At 40.6% G+C, this 21,204-nt stretch overlaps 1 protein-coding gene across 4 annotated transcripts in view; it reads right to left on the minus strand.

The window, feature by feature from the left end:
- Positions 1-5,057: 5,057 nt before the first annotated feature.
- The window catches only part of LOC121337971 (sodium channel protein type 5 subunit alpha-like), a 215,118-nt gene continuing 198,971 nt past the window's right edge, over positions 5,058-21,204 (minus strand). For all 4 annotated transcript variants that reach the window (XM_041408460.1, XM_041408459.1, XM_041408457.1 and 1 more), the window contains 6 exons: positions 20,899-21,180; positions 14,607-14,660; positions 12,943-13,080; positions 12,382-12,486; positions 11,619-11,889; positions 5,058-9,938 (listed from right to left, as the gene is read on the minus strand). In XM_041408460.1, the coding sequence (XP_041264394.1) occupies positions 8,704-9,938; positions 11,619-11,889; positions 12,382-12,486; positions 12,943-13,080; positions 14,607-14,660; positions 20,899-21,180 (2,085 nt within the window). In that variant the 3' untranslated portion in view covers positions 5,058-8,703. The remainder of the gene's footprint in view (positions 9,939-11,618; positions 11,890-12,381; positions 12,487-12,942; positions 13,081-14,606; positions 14,661-20,898; positions 21,181-21,204) is intronic.

Here is a 21,204-nt window from a genome sequence, read left to right on the forward strand (position 1 = left end):
AATATTACAGGGTTCCAGAGGAGGTTTCCTCTGACAGTGAGGAGAAAGAAGATTGAGTCCAAGTTCCCAACACAGCCATCAGTTTTAAAAAACAAATAAAGAAATCTTATTTCCAGTGGATATATTTCCTAGCCAACCACATATTTTCTTTTGACTCACTGTATCGCAGCGCTTTGTGATGAACTTTCTGGGAGGTGAATCCGACCACTGGAGCCCCACTGAGAGGAGCACACAGAGATTGCTGCCCTCTGCACCTTCTGGCTGCCTGGAGAGGAGAGTGCAGCGAAACCCTGGGGCTGCAGAGCTTGCCCAGCTCAGCCCTGCAGCATTTCTGTGGAGATAAATGATTCCTGGAGCGGCAGGCCTGCAGATAAGCAGTTATCTGTGCTGAGCACACAGAGAGGTGTCCGTCGTGGCGCTGCACGCAGCCCGAGCTGCTCACAAGCTGCATCACTGCTGATGCTACCCAGGTGACTGTCACCTACTGGGAGAGATTTATGCCAGTGCCATCACCACTGAGCTCCTCCCCTTCACCTGCCCACCACACTATTCAGCAGCTGCTTCTAAAGCAAATCAAGGTGCTTGCAAATATCTAATCCCCACCTTGTCACTGTCATATTTTCTGAAAAATTCCTTCGCCAGGATTTTCACCTGGGAAGCTGAGAAGCCTCAAAGAAAAAAGAAAACAAATTCTTATCTCATTTGCTTCTCCTGTGTTTTGCTGCTGTGGAATGTATTTGGACATTGTTTACTAACAGGTGATTGTTTCATTGGTTGCATGTGAATTGTTTTTACTTATTAGCCAATTATGGCCAAACTGTGTCAAGGCTCTGGTGAGAGTCATGAGTTTTTAATTTTTATCTTTGTAGCCTTCTTTCTGTGTCCTTTCTGTATTCTTTAGTATTCTTTAATAAAGTTTTAGTATAGCATTCTTTAATATAATATAGATCATAAAATAATAAATTAGCCTTCTAAGAACATGGAGTCAGATTCATAATTTCCTTTCTTCTTCTGGGAACCTCACAAATACAAGACCACCTTGCTTCTCCCATTATTTTCTCCAACTTTTTCTGAGAAGCACTTCACATCTATACAGCTGTGGAGAGAGGTACAGGGAGGATCTTACCTCTAAGGTGCTGTCCTCCTCCTGGAAAACACAAAGTAAAATACCTTCCATCTCAACTACCTTCCCACTGGATAATGGAGGCAATCCAAACAAAGCTCAGGGCACCAGAACTAAAACCATCTGCTTTTCTGTGTTTTGTGCCATGGAATTGCTGGTCCTTGGTGGCAAAACAAATGCAAATTAACTGTTCCCCCTACAATATGAGGCATTTGTATGACCTGCCTGTGTGAGGCATATATACGACCTACCTGTGCCTCTGTGTGAAAATCCTTTATCTTTCCTTAAGACATGACCTCTTTTTACAACCTTTCCTGCTTGCCAGATTTTCACATCCTCCTCAGTTGATCATTTTTGAAGAAGTCATAAGAATTAATTTATATCTGAGATTTCCATCCCTCAACCAAACCAGACAGAAATAGGCCAAGGGAGAGACTCAGGCAGAGCTGTATGGACCCTGTGACTATAAGTGTTACAGTAGTGGCCAGGTAGGTCCTGAGAGGCACCTGCCCTCCTTTGAGGGCTGGTATCTTCCCTGCCAGGGGTAGAGAAGCTCCTTCTCCTAATGTACAGAAGAAACAGCTATTTTTACCACATTTCAATTATCTTTACCCCATTTCAACTCTCTTTACCCCATTGCAACCGCAGGCTTTAGAGAAGACCCTGCACACGTGCAGCACAGTGCTCAAACCTCCTCCTGCAACATCCAGGGCAATCCACCTCAAACCACAGCATCCCACTTCCTCACAAGGAGGACTTTCTCTTCTGCCTCCATCGAAGGTTTTCCAGCAAATCCAGACTGCAACAGACCCAGCCAAGCCCCAGAGCATCCCTTCAGTCCCCACTCCTGTAGTAAAGAAAGGGATTTGATTGAAGATCTTTCTCTGCCTTGTCTGGCCTGTGGGGTAAGGCAAGGACAGGGGGAGGTGATGTCCTCTCCTATTTAAGGTTTAGCATGGCTATGGCTGCAAGTGGTGGTTTTTTTGATGACTTAAAGGGGACCTATAAGGAAGATGGGTATGGATGTTTTAAGGGTGTTCTGTTGTGATAGGACAAGGAGTGATGGTTCTGAAATAAAAGATAAGGGATTCAGACTAATACAGGGAATAAATTTTTTACCATGAGGATGGTGAGGCACTGGAACAAGAGGAGCCTGCCACCAAGGGCTGAACTGTCCCATATTGCATTGAGTCCTGTCACTCCAGGTTTGTATCCTCTGTAGCAATTCTTATAACGAATACAGCTTGTCCCCGAGCTAAAAATGAAAATTATTTAATTTTTGCTTGGTCTGCAAGTTTTGAAAGAGAATTCAGACAAACTTGTGCAACTGGGACTGTCTATCTAGATAAAAAAGGTGTTAAAAACCTGGCTTCCCTATAGGAATTGCTAAATTCCCTTTAGTGTTAGAAAAACTGAGATTCCACAGAAGCCACAGAGGTTCTAAAGTAGAGCTACATAGTTCAAGTCACCTTTAAACTTCTTTCAGAACCATGCATGGTTTTATCATAATTGTCTGTGTCTTTTCTTTTTTTCTCTTGAAGCCCCATTTTTTTTTTTTTTATGAACATAGCTGTTAGAAAAACAGAAAGCTTGAAAATATGACCAGATCATATAAACTTGAATTTTTAGGGGTATTAAAAATAAAGTAATGGTAGTAGCAATAATAATAATGAGAAGAAGATGAGACAATTCTTTAGAATAAATATTTAAGCCACTCTGCTGATGTTTGAACACTGCTTAGTGATTTCTAGGACTGCAGTTATTTTCTAGGGACCACCTCTAATGCTCTGACCCAGCTGGGACTCACAAACCAACGCGAAGCAATGGAATTCCAGGGAAAAAACAACTGCAGCAGCAGTCTCAGAAACTTTGCCATGGCAAAGGCATGTGGGCCAGGAGCTGCCCAAAGCCCTGTTTGTCAGCTGGCTAAAATAGCTCAGGAGGAGGTGCTGACAAACCCATGCCTGTGCTGCAGCCCAACACCTCCAGCCCTCGCGGGGTTATCGGTGACGTTTGACTGCGAAGCATTTTTTTGCTGGCTGCCAATAGCTATTCCCCCAGGACTATTTGCTTTCACATGCTTTCCCTTTGACACGGCTGCTATTTCTTTGCAGCATGTAAACACTCAGGAGGATTTCCATGTTTGTTCTTCCCCCAGCCTGGACGCTCTTTGGCGGCTCGGTGGGAGAATTGATGCGAAGGAGCAGCCGCTCCGCGGGCGTCCGGCACTTCCTCTCCCTGTGCTCTGCTCCTGTCTGCTTTCTCCACTTATAAACCCAGCTCTGCTCCAGTCTCCACACCCCTGGCACACAGCAGGAAAATGCATTCCTGGTGCCAGAAACACAACTGCCATCCGACATGGGCGTCCTTTAGAGCCCAGCAGAGGCTTTGCACTGCAGAGCATTTATTCTTTATTTCTCCCCTTCCTACAGCAAAGTTTTCTGACTTTAAAAAGCCTCTTTCAATCTCAAGCAAATTGCTAATATGTGACTTTTCCTGAGAAAACTTACTGGGTTGCCTGTGCTGCTGTTAACTCTCTCTTTTAATGCTGACGTTTTTCCAAAGGGATCTTGATATACACTACGACAATTTGCATCAAAAGTAAAAATGAACAGAAACCACTAAAGAAAAAAAAATCTCAAAATTAATCTAGAAATTGCAGGCCCTGACTCCAACCTCATGGATTGCACCTAGGCTTGATTTCATAGATCTGCTGCTTTGTAAAATCAAATTTATTTTACTTATTAATGTAGTTAAGCTATAAGAGAGTAGCTACACGACATTTAAATTGGATATTAGGAAGAAATTATTCATTGTGAGAGTGATGAGACACCAGAACAGGTTTTTGCTGCCCTGTCCTGGAAGAGTTCAAGACCAGATTGCACCAGGTTTGGGGCAACTGGAAGGTGTCCCTGCCCACAGAGGGCCAGATTTGGAACTAAGTGATGTTTTAGGCTCATTCTGACCCAAATAATTCCATGTTTAAGAAAGAAAAGTATAAAAATCCACACTTTCTGAGGAGACAGTCCTCCAAGTTCCTTGCTAGGGCTGGAAAACAAAAAATCCAATTGGCAAATTTTGGGGTTTTTTAAATTTCATCCTGAAAATTAAAAAAAATCTTAAATCTTTCAGAAACTTTCCCAAGACCTGCATGAAAATAAGGAGAGTTATGTAACCCAAAGCAGCCCATAGCACAGTGATGGGAACACATCTACAGAAGTTAGACAATTATAGTAAAAATCTAGATGTGAAAATCTTCCTGGTGAGGATCATGACACTGAATTTCCTCTACATGGGAATTTTGACCACAAATTCTAACCAGGAATTTGTTTAACTAAGATGACACATCTTCATGGAGAATTCTTATTTCAGCAAACTGCTCCTTCCAAACCAAAAATATCTTCCTGAATTTCAGACAGATTCATTCTATACACGTTGACTCAGAAGTCAAATTATTGTGTGACATATTTTAGCAAATGATTATTAAAAAAACTTCACTTCTCCACAAGTCAGACTGCCCCAGGTTAATACAAAACATGATTATAAACTGATTTTTATTAAACTAATTCCAAGGTCTGACTGAATTTTTTTTTGTTGCAATTCAAACTAATTTTCCTCCTCCAGCTAATTCTACTGGGCAGGATGGGTTGAAATATCAGTGTTGGGTTCATCCTCTAAATGATTCTGTTTGAAGAGAGACTTTTGAATCTGCTTTGAATTCATCTGATGTAGCCAGAAATTCTGCACTGATTTCAAGAAGCCTTTAAGTCTCTGTAGATTGCCTTCCAATGTAAGGTGAACTGGAGGGGTTTTCTTCAACAAGCTTCCTAAAAAAGTCACCATGCATTTCCCAAACAAATATATAGAAAAAGAGTCAGAGAAATAATAACATAAATGTTGACAACATAACAAAAAAAAATATGCAGAGGAAATATTTGTTATCCTTATTTATTTAATAAAGAAACATAATAAACTTGAATTTTTCCAGGTACAAACAGCTTAATATGTCCTATGATATTGGCTGATATTTTCCTTGCTCTTGTTGTAGCTCGAGTGATTCATGTGGTAGCCTTTATTGAACAAATCAACAGAAAAAATGGTTGCACTCACCATGCTTATAGACAGTGTGGGCCAACTATTGAGTTAGTGTCTTAACCTAAATCACTGCACTGGGAGGTTGCATCATGGCTCGATTCGGATCGGCATCTCCAGCAACAAAGATCTACAAGTGAGCTTGTTTGACATTTTTGAGGGGAGTTCTGCATACCATACAAAGATACCATTCCCTCTTCATCCCTAAAGAAACACACCACAGAACAATAGAAAACCCAATAGAAAACCGACCTTCCAGTTACAAAGGTTTTTGAAAACAATTTACAATTCAGTTTTAGAAAGTTGCACTGTAAACATCTAGAGTTAAGACCCTCTTTTCAGATTTTTTTGCATTACTTTTTCTTTTTTTTTTTTTTAATGGAGGTTTTGGGTAAAAGAACCATTTGTAATTGCATCAGTACTATAGGGTCTCACAGCAATGACACTAAAATGTTCAACTCAAGGGTGAAATGACCAAAGGAAGGGCTCTTCTCTAATAAAATCAGTGACCAGCTAATTGTCTCTTTACATTCCTTTCATTACTGGGCCTGACTCTCTTAATAAGAACAGCGGTTGAATATTTTCTAAAATAAGCTGCAAATAATTAAAATATTGTTAATAAAGCAGCATAACCAACAACCCATTTCTGAGCGCAGGCTGGCATTTTCCTTGGGTTTCAGACAGTTTACATCATACATGAAAAGAAATCACATGATCAATGCTCCTTTTCCTTAGTATTTTTCCCTCTTTCTTTTTTTATTCTAAAGCTTTGAAAGGAAAATAATTTTGCTACTTGTCAGCCAATAAATGCTTGTTCAGCAAGTAATGAATGTACTATTTTCTAATTAAACAGTTTCATTATAGGCATCAGCTTGTTGCTAATGATCGATAAATCCCATTGAGGAGAAAACATTTTAATCAGTAAGTCGTGTCCTCCGAGTGTCAGCCACTCTATAAACTCACAAGATACATATATATGTATAGATATACGTATGTGTGTGTATATATATATATATGCATATAAATATAAAAATCGCATACTCTTTCTGGGTGATATGTACAGTCAGAATAACATTACAGCATAAATACACAGGGAATATAAAGTTTCTCTAATTTGAGAAGCCTTGAGCAATTCTGAGTTTTTGGGGGAGGTGAGGAGTGGGGAGGGGGGAAGGAATAAAGAATGTTTTTACTTCAAGGAACGACGAGTAGTCCCCTTAAGTTAGAATCTAATTACATACAAGATTTAAAGGCAACAAAATGCCCAGAGGAACAGCCCTATGTTATACACCATAGACATGGGGTTAAAAGGGCAAGAGAGCATGATTATAATAATACTTATATAGTATGGTTCATTCCCTTATAGCACTTTGCAATCAGAAAGTCTTACAACACCCCTGTGAGGTAGGTAAGTATTATTATTCCCATTTTACAGATGGGTAAACTGAGGCACAGATAGGTTAAATTATTTGCCTAAAAATCATGTAGTAAGAATCAGGAATAGACCCCAGGAATCCTGATGGCAAATCCTCTGAATTAACTGATAGACCACTCTCAAGTGAATGCCTGAGACACCTCTCAATGAATGGAGAGAATATATTAGCCCATATTTACACAGATACATTGTCATCCTTTTTGACACGTTGTCGTACATATTCTGACTTGTTTAGAGGACAGATAACAATGGCCATAGATAAACTTTACTGTAACGTGTTGCTTTAATTCTTGTTGCCAACCCCACGTGGTTTTTTGACTCCTTCACAACCTGGGATGTAACTAAATGTTAATGACAACACACCTTAAATACATTCTTGATATCTTTGCTTCTCCAAGGTGAAAAAGCACAATTAGTCTTCCTTTAAAGTGCAATGGCTCATTACAGAAATCTCAAGATTTTCCATGAAGTCCAACCAAACCCAAGTACAATCAGTCTGAAGGTGAAAAAGAAAGGACTTGTCTGTAATGATGGACATGTTTCTATATTCCATAAATAATTTCTCACATTCTATCGAGGCTGAAAGATAATAAATAATAAACTATGTTAGCATGTAAAAACCTCTAATACTTTTCTACAGCCGCACATCCACCTTTCACCGCATTGTCATTTCTTTGGCCTGAAGCTGAAGGACACATCAACTGTAAATATTACTTTGCCTACAGGAATAGCTATTATCTAGTGGATTTTTTTATCAGTTCCTGTATTTCCTGTCCTTCCCCAGAAATCTTACTGTACTATCTGAGAAAATGAAAGATGGACCTTGAGTAGAAAGGATTCAAACCCTCAAAATTCGTGTACAAATCCAGAGGTAATTCCCCTCCCACCTTCTTGATCACACTGTCACAGCTATTCTGCACAGCCCAGTTGGCATAGATTTATTACCACTAGTAGTATTCGTAAATTTTTTTTTTTAGTAATATTGATGCACAGAGCTCCAAATAAGGCTGCTTAGCTCAGTGTTCCTGGGGAAAATGTAACCTATCCCACTACCTTAACAGAAACTTTGCCAGCCTAGATGGTGCTTTGGATCACTACACACAAACGTGATGCGCTACTTCTATGGCGAGTTTGATTGCGGATTTCAAAGCAGATTCTTGAAACATACTAAAAAATTAGTGCTTTTATTAACAGTTTTACAAACAGAATCCATTATAGTCTAGTTTCCTGAAGGATAGAACAAACCATTTCTCTCATTATTTTGACATCATTTGCTTCTCTGGTTTTTTGTTGGTTTTTTTTTGTTTTGTTTTGTTTTTTTTGTTTTTTTGTTTGCTTTTTTTTGTGTGTGTGTTTCTGCTGATGCGCAGTTGCAAGTCCCAAGAGGGAGGGCTTAGTGTAATCAACAGTTTAAATGTTGCTAACTTGATACTTCAATTTGCAACAACTTTCCTCTTCAAGTGATGGGAATCCCACTAGTTTCTATTACCTTGACTCAGAGTTCATCATGAAGAGTATAAGGATCATTAATCTCCATGGAAAAAGAGACTTCATTTTTTTTTTTAAGTAAAAAAATATCAAATATAATAAATTTATGAAAGACCATTCACAACATATACAGTAAGTGTTACATTTTGCTACAGCAGCTGTGATTTTTTTTTTTTTCTTTTTAGAATGCAAGGTCATACATTGCCATAAGTAAACACACTAATACGAGTAAGACCTTAAATGAATGTATACAGCCAGGCTTTATCTGTGGATAGATATACACTGTGTTTACTGTTTTACAGTCTAGCCTATTCTTATTCACACCATTGATATAACAGCTATGACCCTGCAGAGAATCTTCCTGTGCATATATAAATATAAATATTGAGCCAAGTCAAAAAGAGCAGGGTCAAATGTTATATGACTTATTAGACTCCTGTAGTTAAGGGTAAAAACTCCACTGTTTCTTTTGCAACTAATTTTTAATAAGAAGGCTGCTTCAATTGTTGTGTAGTTACAGCATTACATTCTGTAAACAATGTTTTAAAGCATTCTAAACAAACATTTAAACAATTGATTCCTTATCCTTGTCGGGTGAGAGAAGACAGTCTATAGCCTCATCACTTTTGCTCACGTCCGTTATCTTCAGCTGGAGGTTTTCACTCGTGCCTCTGGTGACGCTGTCGTAGGATGGAGGGAAAGAGGTGGAGGACAGAGTTTCTGATTTGTCTATGGGCCTGCCGTAGTTTTCGTTCATCATGAACGCAATGAGACCCTCCTTCTCGGGCGCATCGTCCTCCAGGATGCTGCTCTCCAAAGTTCTGTGCCGGTACAAGTAGGATGCCTGCTTCATGGAGCGCCGGAACAAATGTCTCCTGTAGGCCCTCTGGATGACGATGGCGGAGACCTCTTCTTGTTTCCGCCTGAGCGTCGTTGTAATCGGCTCGTAGGAGATCTTGGAGGGATTGGCTGCCATGAACTTCTCTTCCATCTGTATTTTAAGGGCATCCATCTCTCCGGATTCTCCTAGCACCCTTTTTGTAAAAGCAAACAAAATATCCAAGCAATGGATCCTGTCTCCGCTGACCATGGGCAGGTCCATCGCTATGAGTTTGATTTTGTTTGGTTTCGCTATGCGCAAAGGTTCTGACAGCGCGTCTGCAAAGTCTGAAAGTGCAGAATACTCAATAAACTGAGTGGCTTCAGGGTCAAACTTCTCCCAGATTTCATAGAACATATCAAAATCATCCTCGCTTAGAGGCTCTGTACTTTCCTCAGTGGCTACACTGAAGTTCTCTAAAATAATGGCTATATACATGTTTACAACAATGAGAAATGATATAATGATATATGTGACAAAGAATAAAATCCCTACGGCAGGGCTCCCGCAGTCTCCCTTTGAACCATTTGCATTGGGAAGGTTTGGGTCACAATATGGTGGTCCAGTGTTTAAAATGGGGTTGAGAAGACCATCCCAGCCAGCTGACGTGGTGATTTGGAAGAGACAGAGCATGCTGTTAGCAAAGGTTTGGAAGTTGAACATATCATCAATCCCATACTCCTTCTTCACATAGGCAAAGTTAGCCATGCCAAAAATGGCATAAATGAACATAACCAGAAACAGCAAGAGGCCAATGTTGAACAGAGCAGGAAGGGACATCATTAAGGCAAAGAGCAGAGTTCGAATTCCTTTGGCTCCCCGGATGAGTCTCAGGATCCGGCCAATCCGAGCCAAACGAATGACTCTGAAAAGTGTGGGAGAGAAGAAATATTTCTGGATGATGTCAGAAAGTACGGTGCCTTGAAAAGAAAAGAGACAGACAGCAAGTTAGTACATGGGAAATAACCCCAGGCTTTCCTTTTAAAGCAATCAGTCAAGATTATTGAGAAAATAAATGGAAAGTTGCCCAGAGTGGAAGGCTCACAATGAAGGGAAAGGCATTGTTGCTTTTTCATGCCCATTTAATCCATAAGAACTTGTGAGACTGTAAGCAGAGAATGGTAGTGGCAGTCTTATTAAGGGAAAGCTTTTCTGTTGGTAATGAGAAACCAAGATCAAGTCAAGACACAGATAACTGCAGCTTTTTGACCATGACCCACCTAAGAAATTTGTCTTAAGTGCAGATGTCAGAATTTGTCTGATATGACAACATTTTTATCTGTAAAATAATGAGTCAGAAATGCTAGATGTGCTTGGCCATTTTTTTTTTTTTTTTAAGCTACCACCAGAATAGTGCAGGTTTCTACTGTGTATCCACTTGGTTGGTTGTTTGCTTATAAATTTTTCCAGTTTCCTTGATGGACTGGGAGGGAACTAAGGGCTAAGGCTGTGCTAGTAAGGAAATGAGCTTTCACCCCTGTACTAAACTTCCTGCAGGAGCAGAGCACTTGGTCTAGCAAGTCTAATGTCAAGTCCTTGGCTGCACTGAGCTGTGCTGAGCTCCTTTCTCCCACAGGAAAACTGGCATGGCCCAAAGCCTCTGACACGGAAACAACCTGGCTGGCCATGGGACAGCACTGTGAGCAGCATGACAGCTCTGGTTAACTGTGAGCTATGGGCATATCCAGAGCTTCTGACACCAAGCTTCTGGTGACAGCTGTGTGGCAGTGACGTTCCTGGCTGACCCAAACCTGTGAAATCCAGGCTGTTCAATGCCCCCAAAGCACAGGTGGGTCTCTGAGTGCCAGAGATCTGCACTGGGATCTTGCAGCTTCCCCAGTCCACTGCAGGGTGTTCAGAGCAGCAGGAGCACCAGCTGATATTTTCTTAGCACAACACTTTTTCATTCACTTATTCCCTTCCTCAAAATGGAAACTTTTTTCCAGAAGAGTTGAGTTTCTGAGCTCCTTCTGCTCACTGGATCAGTTGATCACCTTCCAGTTGCTGCTACTTCCCACTTTAGTGAAAACTCTTTTTCTAGGATTTCAGATTCATTTGACCTGCACTTCTTTAGCGTCTAAATACATCTCCAGAACAGCAAATGGCACAAGTTAACAATAAAATTGCGTCTTTCTGCTTAATCCCTTGGATGTATCAGGGTGCAGAGCTCTAGTAACAAAGCTGAAAAAATCAGATTCACTGCACTGCCCAAACCTGCCCTGAAGGATTAGTTCAATCTTTTGTATTAATAACCAAATACCAAAGCAATAGCATTTCAAGTGTGCCACTTTCATGTGGCTTTTTTATTTCTCTGCCATTGGCTCCTATGCAGAACTGGTGTTAAGTGTATGTGGTGGCCAGTTCATGTTTTATCACCAGGCACCATTAAATGTAGCATTTGATAAACCTCCTAATTTTTCTGATCAAACCACCTTTTGTTAGGCAGTGGTATGCTAGTTATAATTACATATTACAATTGTGTTTAGGATTCAACTCTCTGAGTTGAAAGCATATATTATTGCACAAAATTAATTTTGCCAATTAATTTTACGCCCGCCTTTCTAACCTTGAAGTCTGGGTGAAAATCCAGGATCACCTACCTACGATGGACAGAATCACAACCACAAAGTCAAAAATGTTCCAGCCGTTGGTGAAGTAGTAGTGTCGCAGAGCCAGCATTTTGAAGATGCACTCCCCAGTGAAGATGGCAACAAAAAGCATGTTGATTTTGTGGAGGATGTTCACTTTTTCTTGACTTTGGTCATCTGTTTCCACCATCATGGTAACCATGTTAAGGCAGATGAGAATCATGATGGAGACATCAAAGGCTTGTTTTGAGACGACATCGAAAATAAAACCTTGGTATTTGTTCTGGGGGAAAAGAAAAGGTTTAGTTGGGAAATTTGAGCCATGTAAAAATTATATAATTGTCTCCTGAGTGATCAGAATGTAGAGGAAAACAGACAATATATTGCATCTGACTGGAACTTCATAAACTTAAAAGTGATGATGAGTATTTTTTTGATGGAGTTTTCAAACCCATTTCCTCCTAATGCTTTTTGAAACTGCTGTAAACAAGACACTGGACTGTGGCCATGAATTTATTCAGAACAGGCAGGTGGCCACTGGCATATGTAAATGGCACATGTAAATTGCAATGTTAGTCAATGCTGCAGAAGAGGGAATTTTGTACCACAGGTCACTGGACTTGCAAATATCATCAAAAATCAAAACACATAATTATTAAGTGCCTTTCATCTGGGAGCAATAAATCTTCCTATGCTGGAGAGTGGAATGGTGCTTATTCCAGTAAATAAACATTCAGCTATTACACAAAGTTCAACTGAATTATGCTGCTCTTACCAATGGCCTTGGGATTGGCTTTTGAGGTTTCTTAGATCCCAGCTTTTTCATTGCATTATAATACTTTTTCTGTTCTTCTGTCATGAAGATGTCCTGGCCACCTAAGTATAGGGTGAGAACAACACTATTACTTTTGATGAAGAGAGCTTGCCTCTGCCCCCTTCCAAAGCTCAAGGATGAATCCTCTCCTATTTCATTTCCCTTTTAATGTAGCTTTCATCAGGTTGGACTGCTCAGAGGGACAGTGGTGTTGGTGCACAGAGGACACCAGGCCAGTCTGTGCCCCTGTGTCAAATTTTGTGCCAGAGATCCCCCCTGCCTGAGCTGCTTTGCTGCATTCTGTGGGGAATAGAGTCGCCCACCCTATATTTTCAGGATGCTTTGGGGACACCAGGGACTGCCACAGCTGTGACTTTGTAGAAGTCCTGAAGGTGGTTTCTGCAGATGATCTGCCACTGCTGATCTCAAGGCTGCTGTGGCAAAGCCATTGCTGATAAATCTGTTCCTGGCTTTGGTCCCTGCAGCAGTCACAAGACGATGTGTAGCATATGCACTACTTATCTTTTTCTTTTGTTGGTTAAAATTGTCAATGATGACACCAATGAAGAGGTTCAATGTGAAGAAAGACCCGAAGATGATGAAAATCACAAAGTAAAGGTACATGTATAAATTACATTCCCATTCGGGCTGCTCCTCGCACTGCAAAGGGAAAAGGGAGAGTGTGAAAATGACACCACCTCTGCACACATCAAAATATTGATGCAGTCAAAACAAAGCTGTCCATTGGAAATAAAAGTCATGAAACATGAGAAAAATACTGCAACTCCTGTGAGCAGTCAGCTCTCCTCTGAAGTTTACCACTGGCATCTGCAATGCCACAGTCATTTCAGCAACACTTCACAACACTGTCACAGCAATCACACTGCTCCAGAAAGTGCAACTCCGGAATAAATCCTACCAAGTGTTCTCAGTCTGAACCCAGAAGAGCAAAATAATCCATTTTCTGATTATCCTAATGCCTGTATGAACTAATGGTACTTACAATAAAACAGAAGTATGATTGCAGTATAATTGAATCCTAATTAAAAACACTGCATTTTTAAGTGAATTTTTTTTTTTTTTTAGTGAGGGGTGGAATGGAATAAGGTCTGTTGCTGAAGAACTGAGAAAGAGGTGACTTGAGTCTGATAACCTCAAGTCACTTCGCCATGTGCTCAGATTTGCCCCATCAGCTCCTGGTATGTAAACATGATGCATTCCCTAAATGCCATATTTTCTTGTGGGTATTCCACAAGTTTCATTCAGCAGCAGGGAGGATACCTGTGCACGTGTACCAGAATGCATCACCATCAAGAGCTATGTTATGCAAAGGTACTTCTCTGCTCCTGTGGTGCCAGGAAGTTTTTCCACCCCTTATTCCTTCACTTAGGCCTTGACTTTTGCCCTAAATTCAGCCTGTCAAATTCCTAGTACCAGACAGCTGCCTCAAAAAATTAACAGTAAGTGCAAACCTGTTCCTCTAATACAATTAAAAGAAGGAAAAAACACTGTAGATCTTTCTGTAAAAAGAGAAAAAAACCACACATGGTGTAGCAAGGGAAATGGTTTTTTTGTTTGCTTTGTCTGTTTTTATGGAAACCTGAAAGCTGAACAGGATGCAGGTAAGAACTGAGCTGTCACCAGTCACCAGGACATCTCAGCCAGAGCTGGAAGTTCACACCACCCTCTTTGTCTGCCAGGAGCTTCTCCACACTCCTCCAGTGGAGCTGCTGGCTGCAGAAAAGACACTTCCTCACAGTGAAGCTGCAGGGAGGGTTAAATATTTGTCTCACAGGGCAATTCAACTTAAACCCAGCATCTTTAAAGACATGCTATCAACAGAAGCTGGGAAATAAGGCAGTAAACAGGGAGAGGGGAAGAAATATAGAGAGCAATTTAGGTCTTTGATGGACTCAGACTAATTCTTGAGGTGTCTCTGTGTCCTGGGAGTTCTACAGGAATAGATAAATCAGTTGTGTAGGAATAAGGGCCACATTTACTTTAATTTCAGGGTCATCATGCTCCAGTACAGCTACTAACAATGAGGGTCTGCAACGTCCCAGCCAGAGTAAGACAGGGACTGGCACCCTGCATGTATTTAATTTTGTTGTGTTTGTTGTTAAGCATCATCAGTGCTGCAAAAGGCAATGGAACAGGAAATTATTAATTTCCTTGCAGAGACTTACCTCTCTTGAATCCACTGCTGCATACATAATATCCATCCAGCCTTTAAATGTGGCCTGAAAAAAAATCCCACATAAGACATAAGCATATTAAACAAGTACACCCTGAAATGATATAATCTCTATGATGAACTTTCAAAATGCAGTGTTGAGCATGTATTTCACAATTAATACATTGCCTGCCTTGCAATCTAACATGTGTCCTTGACTTTATGCTCATTTAGGTATTTAAATTAATTCCAGTATGGTTTTCTCCTGGATTTTCTTATTTCTGTTTTTTGACTTTCTGCACTTGCAGGGATAAAAGAGAGGGGTTTAGTAGAGATTTTAAGAAGGAAAGAAAACATAACAATTAAATCTTTGGAAGTTCTGACCTGAAAAATTTCAAGTAATGAAGAGATATGGGTACACATTAAAGAATGTTGTCTTGCACGAGCCTTGCCCAGGTGAGATGGATCCCATCCATATCCTGCTGAAGGTTGGATTCTGCCCTCTTCTAAACCAGGGCAAATCATGGCAGTATTAAATCCCAGGGAGCTGCATAAATCACAGCTGACTTGAAAGAAGCAAAGGCAATCAACACCTGCTGTGAGCCTGGCCCTGGAAACTCAATCTGCTTTACTGTTCAGATTTTCTTTTTATTAAGCTTTATGAAGTCGGTAGTCTTAATTTATTTTTTTAAAATAATTGTTTAAAGAAGAAAAGATTCCACAGAAGTCAGTGTCTCTCATTGGAATGTTCAATGCAGAAGGGCAGTGACAGCATTCCTAGGAGAAACACAGGGAAGTGATTTTTTACTATTCTGTAGCAAGCCCACCACTCTTTGATCTCAATATGTGCCTCTTATTAGGCACAGCCTGATGCCAAGCACAGCTGGCATTAGGTCTGCCCTAAGCCCCACTGCCTTTATTTGGGTTCTCTAGAGCTGTTTCTCATTTGACTTCTGACCTATTTAGACCCACCCCGACCTAAGTCAGAGTGAGCAGACAATGAGGCTTTTTTAGGTTTATTAATTTCATCAGATTTACACTGTCATATATGTAAGACCCACACCCAATACTTTTTTACATCCTACTGACACTTAAGTTGAATTTTGCCCTATTGTGTAGGCATACAATTCCAGAGAATACCAAAAGGAATGTGGCCAGAGGTAACCAAGAGAAACCCAGGCAGCTGGGCTGAGGAGGGTACATTCAGTGGTTTCAGAACTCTCTGTTATTATATTAAATCCTGGAGGTAATGCTGCCTTCCCAATTCCTTCTGAATGTTACTGAGCCAAAGGAAAATGTACAAGAGACCAATGATATTTCTCACAAAAGTATACATAAAATAGTGTTTGAAAGGTTGCACCTATTCTCATCTACTGCCTGAAAGAGATTAACCCACTCACCCAAAGCAGAGCCCTTTGGAAAATCTCTTCCATGGTGCTGTGTGTTAAAAATCACTTTAGATGAAGTACATACAGGAACAATCAGCAGTTTTATCAAAACAAATAATTATTTGAACCTGTCATGCTGATAATCCTTAAATATCCTAATATTTTCCTTTTTTGCCATTCTCTTTCTAATCTGATGAAAGACTTTCTGCTGCCATTAGGGCTTCCAACTCTAAGCTTTTCAGATTTTCAGGAAGGGTGCCTGGGATGAAACATGAAATCCTTTCCCAGTGGCACAAAATGATATGATCTTAGCCTGTACTTTTCTCCCACTTGGGAGGAAATCTTTTCTTTTGAGCAGCTATTTTACCCCTCAATGTGTACCACAGACTCCAGCAACTCTCCTGCAAGGCACAGTGGTTTGCAGTGATAACGGATGATGAAGTGATCTGACAAAAATAAATACTAAGAGAATGAAGTGCTGTGATTTTCTGTTTCCCCCAGTTGTCGAGAAGTGAGAGAATTAAAAATCTGTGGGACATCTGGAAAGCTTCCCTGGACACTTCACCTGCAGAGGGTAACAGATACTGAGAATGAAAAAAATATAACACTGAGAAAAGAAATTATTTATCTGGAATTAGTAACCACTTACACTCTGGATAAGGAAGTGACAAAATCTGTGTTTGAGTGTTTGTGATATTATCCTGCCTGGAAGCTATCCAGAGAAGCACCATTTTCTACTGAAACTGTCATGTGATGAGATTATCTACTGATAAACTCATCCTGGGATGGGATTACATTTCGTTATTTCACTGGTTGTTAGAGCTGCAATGCAGCAAATTAGTGGGGAGGAGGAAAGGTGGGATGGCACTGGCTGCCCTCACACCAAATGGTGCCTGGAAATAAAGCAAGTCTAAATCTGTAAGCTTTTGGGGCTTTTTCCTTTTCTTTTCTTTTCTTTTCTTTTCTTTTTTTCTTTTTCTTTTTCTTTTTCTTTTTCTTTTTCTTTTTCTTTTTCTTTTTCTTTTTCTTTTTCTTTTTCTTTTTCTTTTTCTTTTTCTTTTTCTTTTTCTTTTTCTTTTTCTTTTTCTTTTTCTTTTTCTTTTTCTTTTTCCTCTTTCTCATTTTTTTTTCCCAGCAAAGGCAATTGTTCAATAAAAATGTCTGCTTTTCATGGCTGAAACACTGGCCTTCACGTTGCTGAAATGTTTCTTTGGGCATTACTGCTGATGAGAGAAATTTCTGAAAGCTAAACCAGAGATTTTTTTGCACATCCACAGTGACAGTAAATCAGGCATTGCAGTTCACAGAAGTGCAAGAGATGGTGTAATGCAGTAACTTTAGACACTCAACTCTGCCTCATGACCATTTTGTGTCTGATTTATGGGTTCACTCAGGACTTCAAACCTGGCATGAGGGATTGCTTTAACTCTGCAGCTCCTGCTTGCTGTGCTGGTCTGGAAGTGCTTCTTTTATCTCCCCACTCCTCACCTGGAGTCCCAAAGTGACAGAGTTAATGGGACAAATTCAAAGATAAGTAGGATATAGTCAATCTAAGTCCATTCTGTCTAAGAAGAACTTTTCCAAACAAGCCAGATGCTACATGAAAGACCACTTATTTCCTGGGTGTTCTTCAGTAGATGGCTAAAATTTCAAAATACATTGCAAAAAAATATGCAGAGGTGATCACAGGGTGGAAGCATGGGATTACACAAGAGAAATGCAAAACTGCTATTGGAAAGTTAAGATATTTGATCATTCAAACAGATTTATAGAACACAGGTGCTGTGATACTTTAAGGAAATTTGGAATACAGAAAAACTATTCCTGAAGCACTGGTTGTAGCAAGACCTTTTTCCTGTTAGAGTTTTAGGAGCGTTAAATCACCAGGAAAGTGAATCATCCTTCTTGCAAGTCAAAAAAGCTGTGATGACAAAGATCTTTTCCTCCCCATGAATGAGGCATTCCCCTTGCTTGTAGACTGAGCAGAGAAATTCCCTCTGTTATTTTAACCTGGTTTGGGACAGCCTGCTTTTAGTTGGACTAGCTTGACACTTTGCATTAATGTTTTCTCAGATTCATTAACCCAAAGTGGCAACTTCAGGACAGCACTATGGATCCCAATCAAGGTAGGAAAAGAGCAGAAGATATTTGGGACAAAATTTATGCGGTTCTCAACTGCATTGTCAGAAAACTTTCCTCTGGGTAGATTCATGTCCTAAAATTTCCACAGTAGCAACTTTCATATCTTTCAAATACGCTGCCAAAGAAGAGAGAACATCAAGCAGATTTCTTTTACACATTTACATTTGGATTTGCAGGCATTCCAAAGGAACTTCAGGGCCACTCAGATCCGTGCTGTGGCAGTTGAAAATGTCAGCAGCCAAAAGACAAGCTGCACTTGAGCGCTCATGTTTTGGATCCTGGCGGGTTGTAACCCAAATGCTTATCTCCTCCTTGCCTGCTGTGCCCAGGGATGCACAGAGGTGTCTGACTCTCCAGGAGAGCTGGGCTGTCAGCTGAGCCCCTGCATTTCCCACGGGGGTTTGCCCATGAAATGTGACCCCTTATGGAGAATATTTGGCAAGGGGCACTTGCAACCGACACTCCTGGCAAAGGAGATCCAGATGTTTGGGCCCCTTCTTTGTGTGTGTCACCTTTTCACTTTATTGCCTGTGGTCAGCAGCAGACATAAGGGCTCCAGGTGCAGGATTAAAGCCAAAATCAATCCCCTAATGGAAACTGGCTCCTGTTCTTCCTCTGTGAAGAAGGAGCTGCCACCTGTCATAGAAATCATACCTGATTTCCTGCTAAAACCAGTTTGTTCAGCCTGAGCAGGTCTAGGTTTATAAGACTTCTTTTGCAGCTAAAAGATCTATTTCTCTCCTACCTACAGGATCATAGGTTTGAAAGAAAACATTTTCCCATTTTCAACTGGAAAAGAGCAGAATTAGCCCATTCCCTTCAAATGTGAGCTGAGATCCACCTTACAACCAGTTATGTTTCTTCTGCCCCCACTGATCCCAACAGAAGTGACCAGAAAAGACTGCTTCAGGATATTCCTTAGGAAATGCCAACTTATGAACAGCTGAAGATTTTCAGAAAATTGGAGCTTGATTCTTATAAAGAAATGGTGAAGGAATAGCTGCCTCTCTGATGGAGATTTTCGTCCCAAAAAAGTAGGCAACTGTTATATAATCAGAGGGATTAAGAAACTTCAGGTAAGGCACAGTATTTTAAACCTGGACATTCTTGCTCATCTGCATTGGTTGTTTAAATGAAAGACAAAGAAAACACTATTTAGAACAGAAAATCTAATTAAAGGCTTTCAAAGTGAAATAATCCACCCTGCATGGCTGAGCTGAATATCATAATTATGTGCAACAGATAAAAGCTCTCACTCTCAGCAAGTTTATGTCATGGAAAGAATCAAAAGTGGTTGTGTCCATTCCAAAGCTTCTGCTTTCCAGAGGGTGTGAAAGAAAAACTCAATGGACACTGATCAGAAGATCTCAAACTCAAGTGCTTGTGTACCAGGAACTGCACACATAAGAACAAGGATTTTTACCAGAAAGGAAAATTGCTTCATGGAGCTGTTCCATGCATCTGTGACAGAGAAAACCAGATCTGGGAAAAGCAAGCTCACTTCCTGGGAAGGAGAAGGGCTGGCAGATCTGATGGGGACTTGTGGGAAGCTCGTGCCCCTTTGGAAGGGCAGGAGGGGGCTGAATGCAGTGCCCTGCTGCATTGCAAAGGGTGGATTCTGTAGGTGACAAATGAATTGAGCTCCCAGAACACAATTTTTTATCCCAGAAGTGAGGGATGCAGTCACAGGTGTTTCAAGAAATAAACCTCCCTGTCCAAAGATGTAGCAAGGAGCTTATTTAACTCTGCATGCAAAAATTGCAATGAGCAAACATTCCAAGTGCACATCCACCCCCGTCGTCATTTGGCTCCAGATTAGTAACAATGGAAATAAGCATCATAACCACTAATTTATGTGAGAGTTCTGTGGAATTGAAACACACAACAATTTGTCTGAATTCACCCAACAGTCCAGCAGCAGGGCCTGGACAAGGTGGAGTCTCCTGTGGCTCTTTCTGTTAGGCTGTCCTGTGTCAAAACACAGTGAATCTCAGTGCATGCAACCCATTTATCTATATTTTACATTTGATGGGGGAAAGGTTCTAGAAGTGTCTTCCTTCTGCCCTTACAGCTCAAATATTGCCATCATCTTTGAACCTCAGCAGTCTCTTTTCTGCTGTGCTCTTGCCACCTTCCCAGAGAGGCTGGGCTGGGGGCAGTGCCAGCAACCTGATCCCCACCTTGACCCACAGTGAGATTCAATCTGAATCCTTATTTTAGCAGGTGGACACAAGGTGAGGAACCAGAATGAGAGGAACAAATGTCCTTCTCAAAAATGGGAAGTGAGCAGAGGGACATAAATTAAGACTTCAGCTTTATGCAGTAACATCAACTGGGAAACTGAAGGCACTAGAACTTCATTTTTTTCCCAGCAGGATACAGTGAAATCCCAGGCTGTTCTGGAGGGCCAGTGCATTCTGTCTGCATGGACAATCCTTCCTCTATCACAGACTTCTTTTCTGGAAGTGAACTTTGCTTTGGATTACAATATTGACAAAAATGGTCTTTAATTAATCTCAATAGTCCAATCACCTCCCAGAGAACTGTATTAGTGACACAAAAGCAAAAACCCAAATTAAAACCATAAACTGCTATAATATCTCTAGGCCAAATTCATAGCAAAATGTGATTTATTTACACTTGAGGAAAGGCATTGTCCTGATAGATAAGGCTGCAAAACCCAGAAAAGTGCAGAGATAAACCTGAGCTTTTAAAGTGATGGTTTCAGTGAGAACCAGCAACATCTGCCCATGAGTTTCTGGTGGTCACACTTACCACTTGCAGCAGAGCCAGGTACCCAGCACCAACATTATCAAAGTTAACTTTGACTTTTGTCCAGTAAAACGTGCCTGACACGTTGTAAAGTATGCAGTCACTCATATTGTTAATAATTTTAGAGTCCAAAGGCATATCTCCTTCTGTCTTATTAATGCACTTCCCAAACTTCCCAGCAAAGAGGTTCACTCCCATGATGCTGAAGATGAGCCAGAAGATGAGGCAGACGAGCAGAACATTCATGATGGAAGGGATGGCTCCCACAAGGGCATTGACCACCACCTTGGGGGAAGCAGGAAAGGGAAA

This window comes from Onychostruthus taczanowskii, unplaced genomic scaffold, assembly GCF_017590055.1.
Source record: "Onychostruthus taczanowskii isolate IOZ18803 unplaced genomic scaffold, ASM1759005v1 scaffold3, whole genome shotgun sequence".
Lineage (NCBI taxonomy): Eukaryota > Metazoa > Chordata > Aves > Passeriformes > Passeridae > Onychostruthus > Onychostruthus taczanowskii.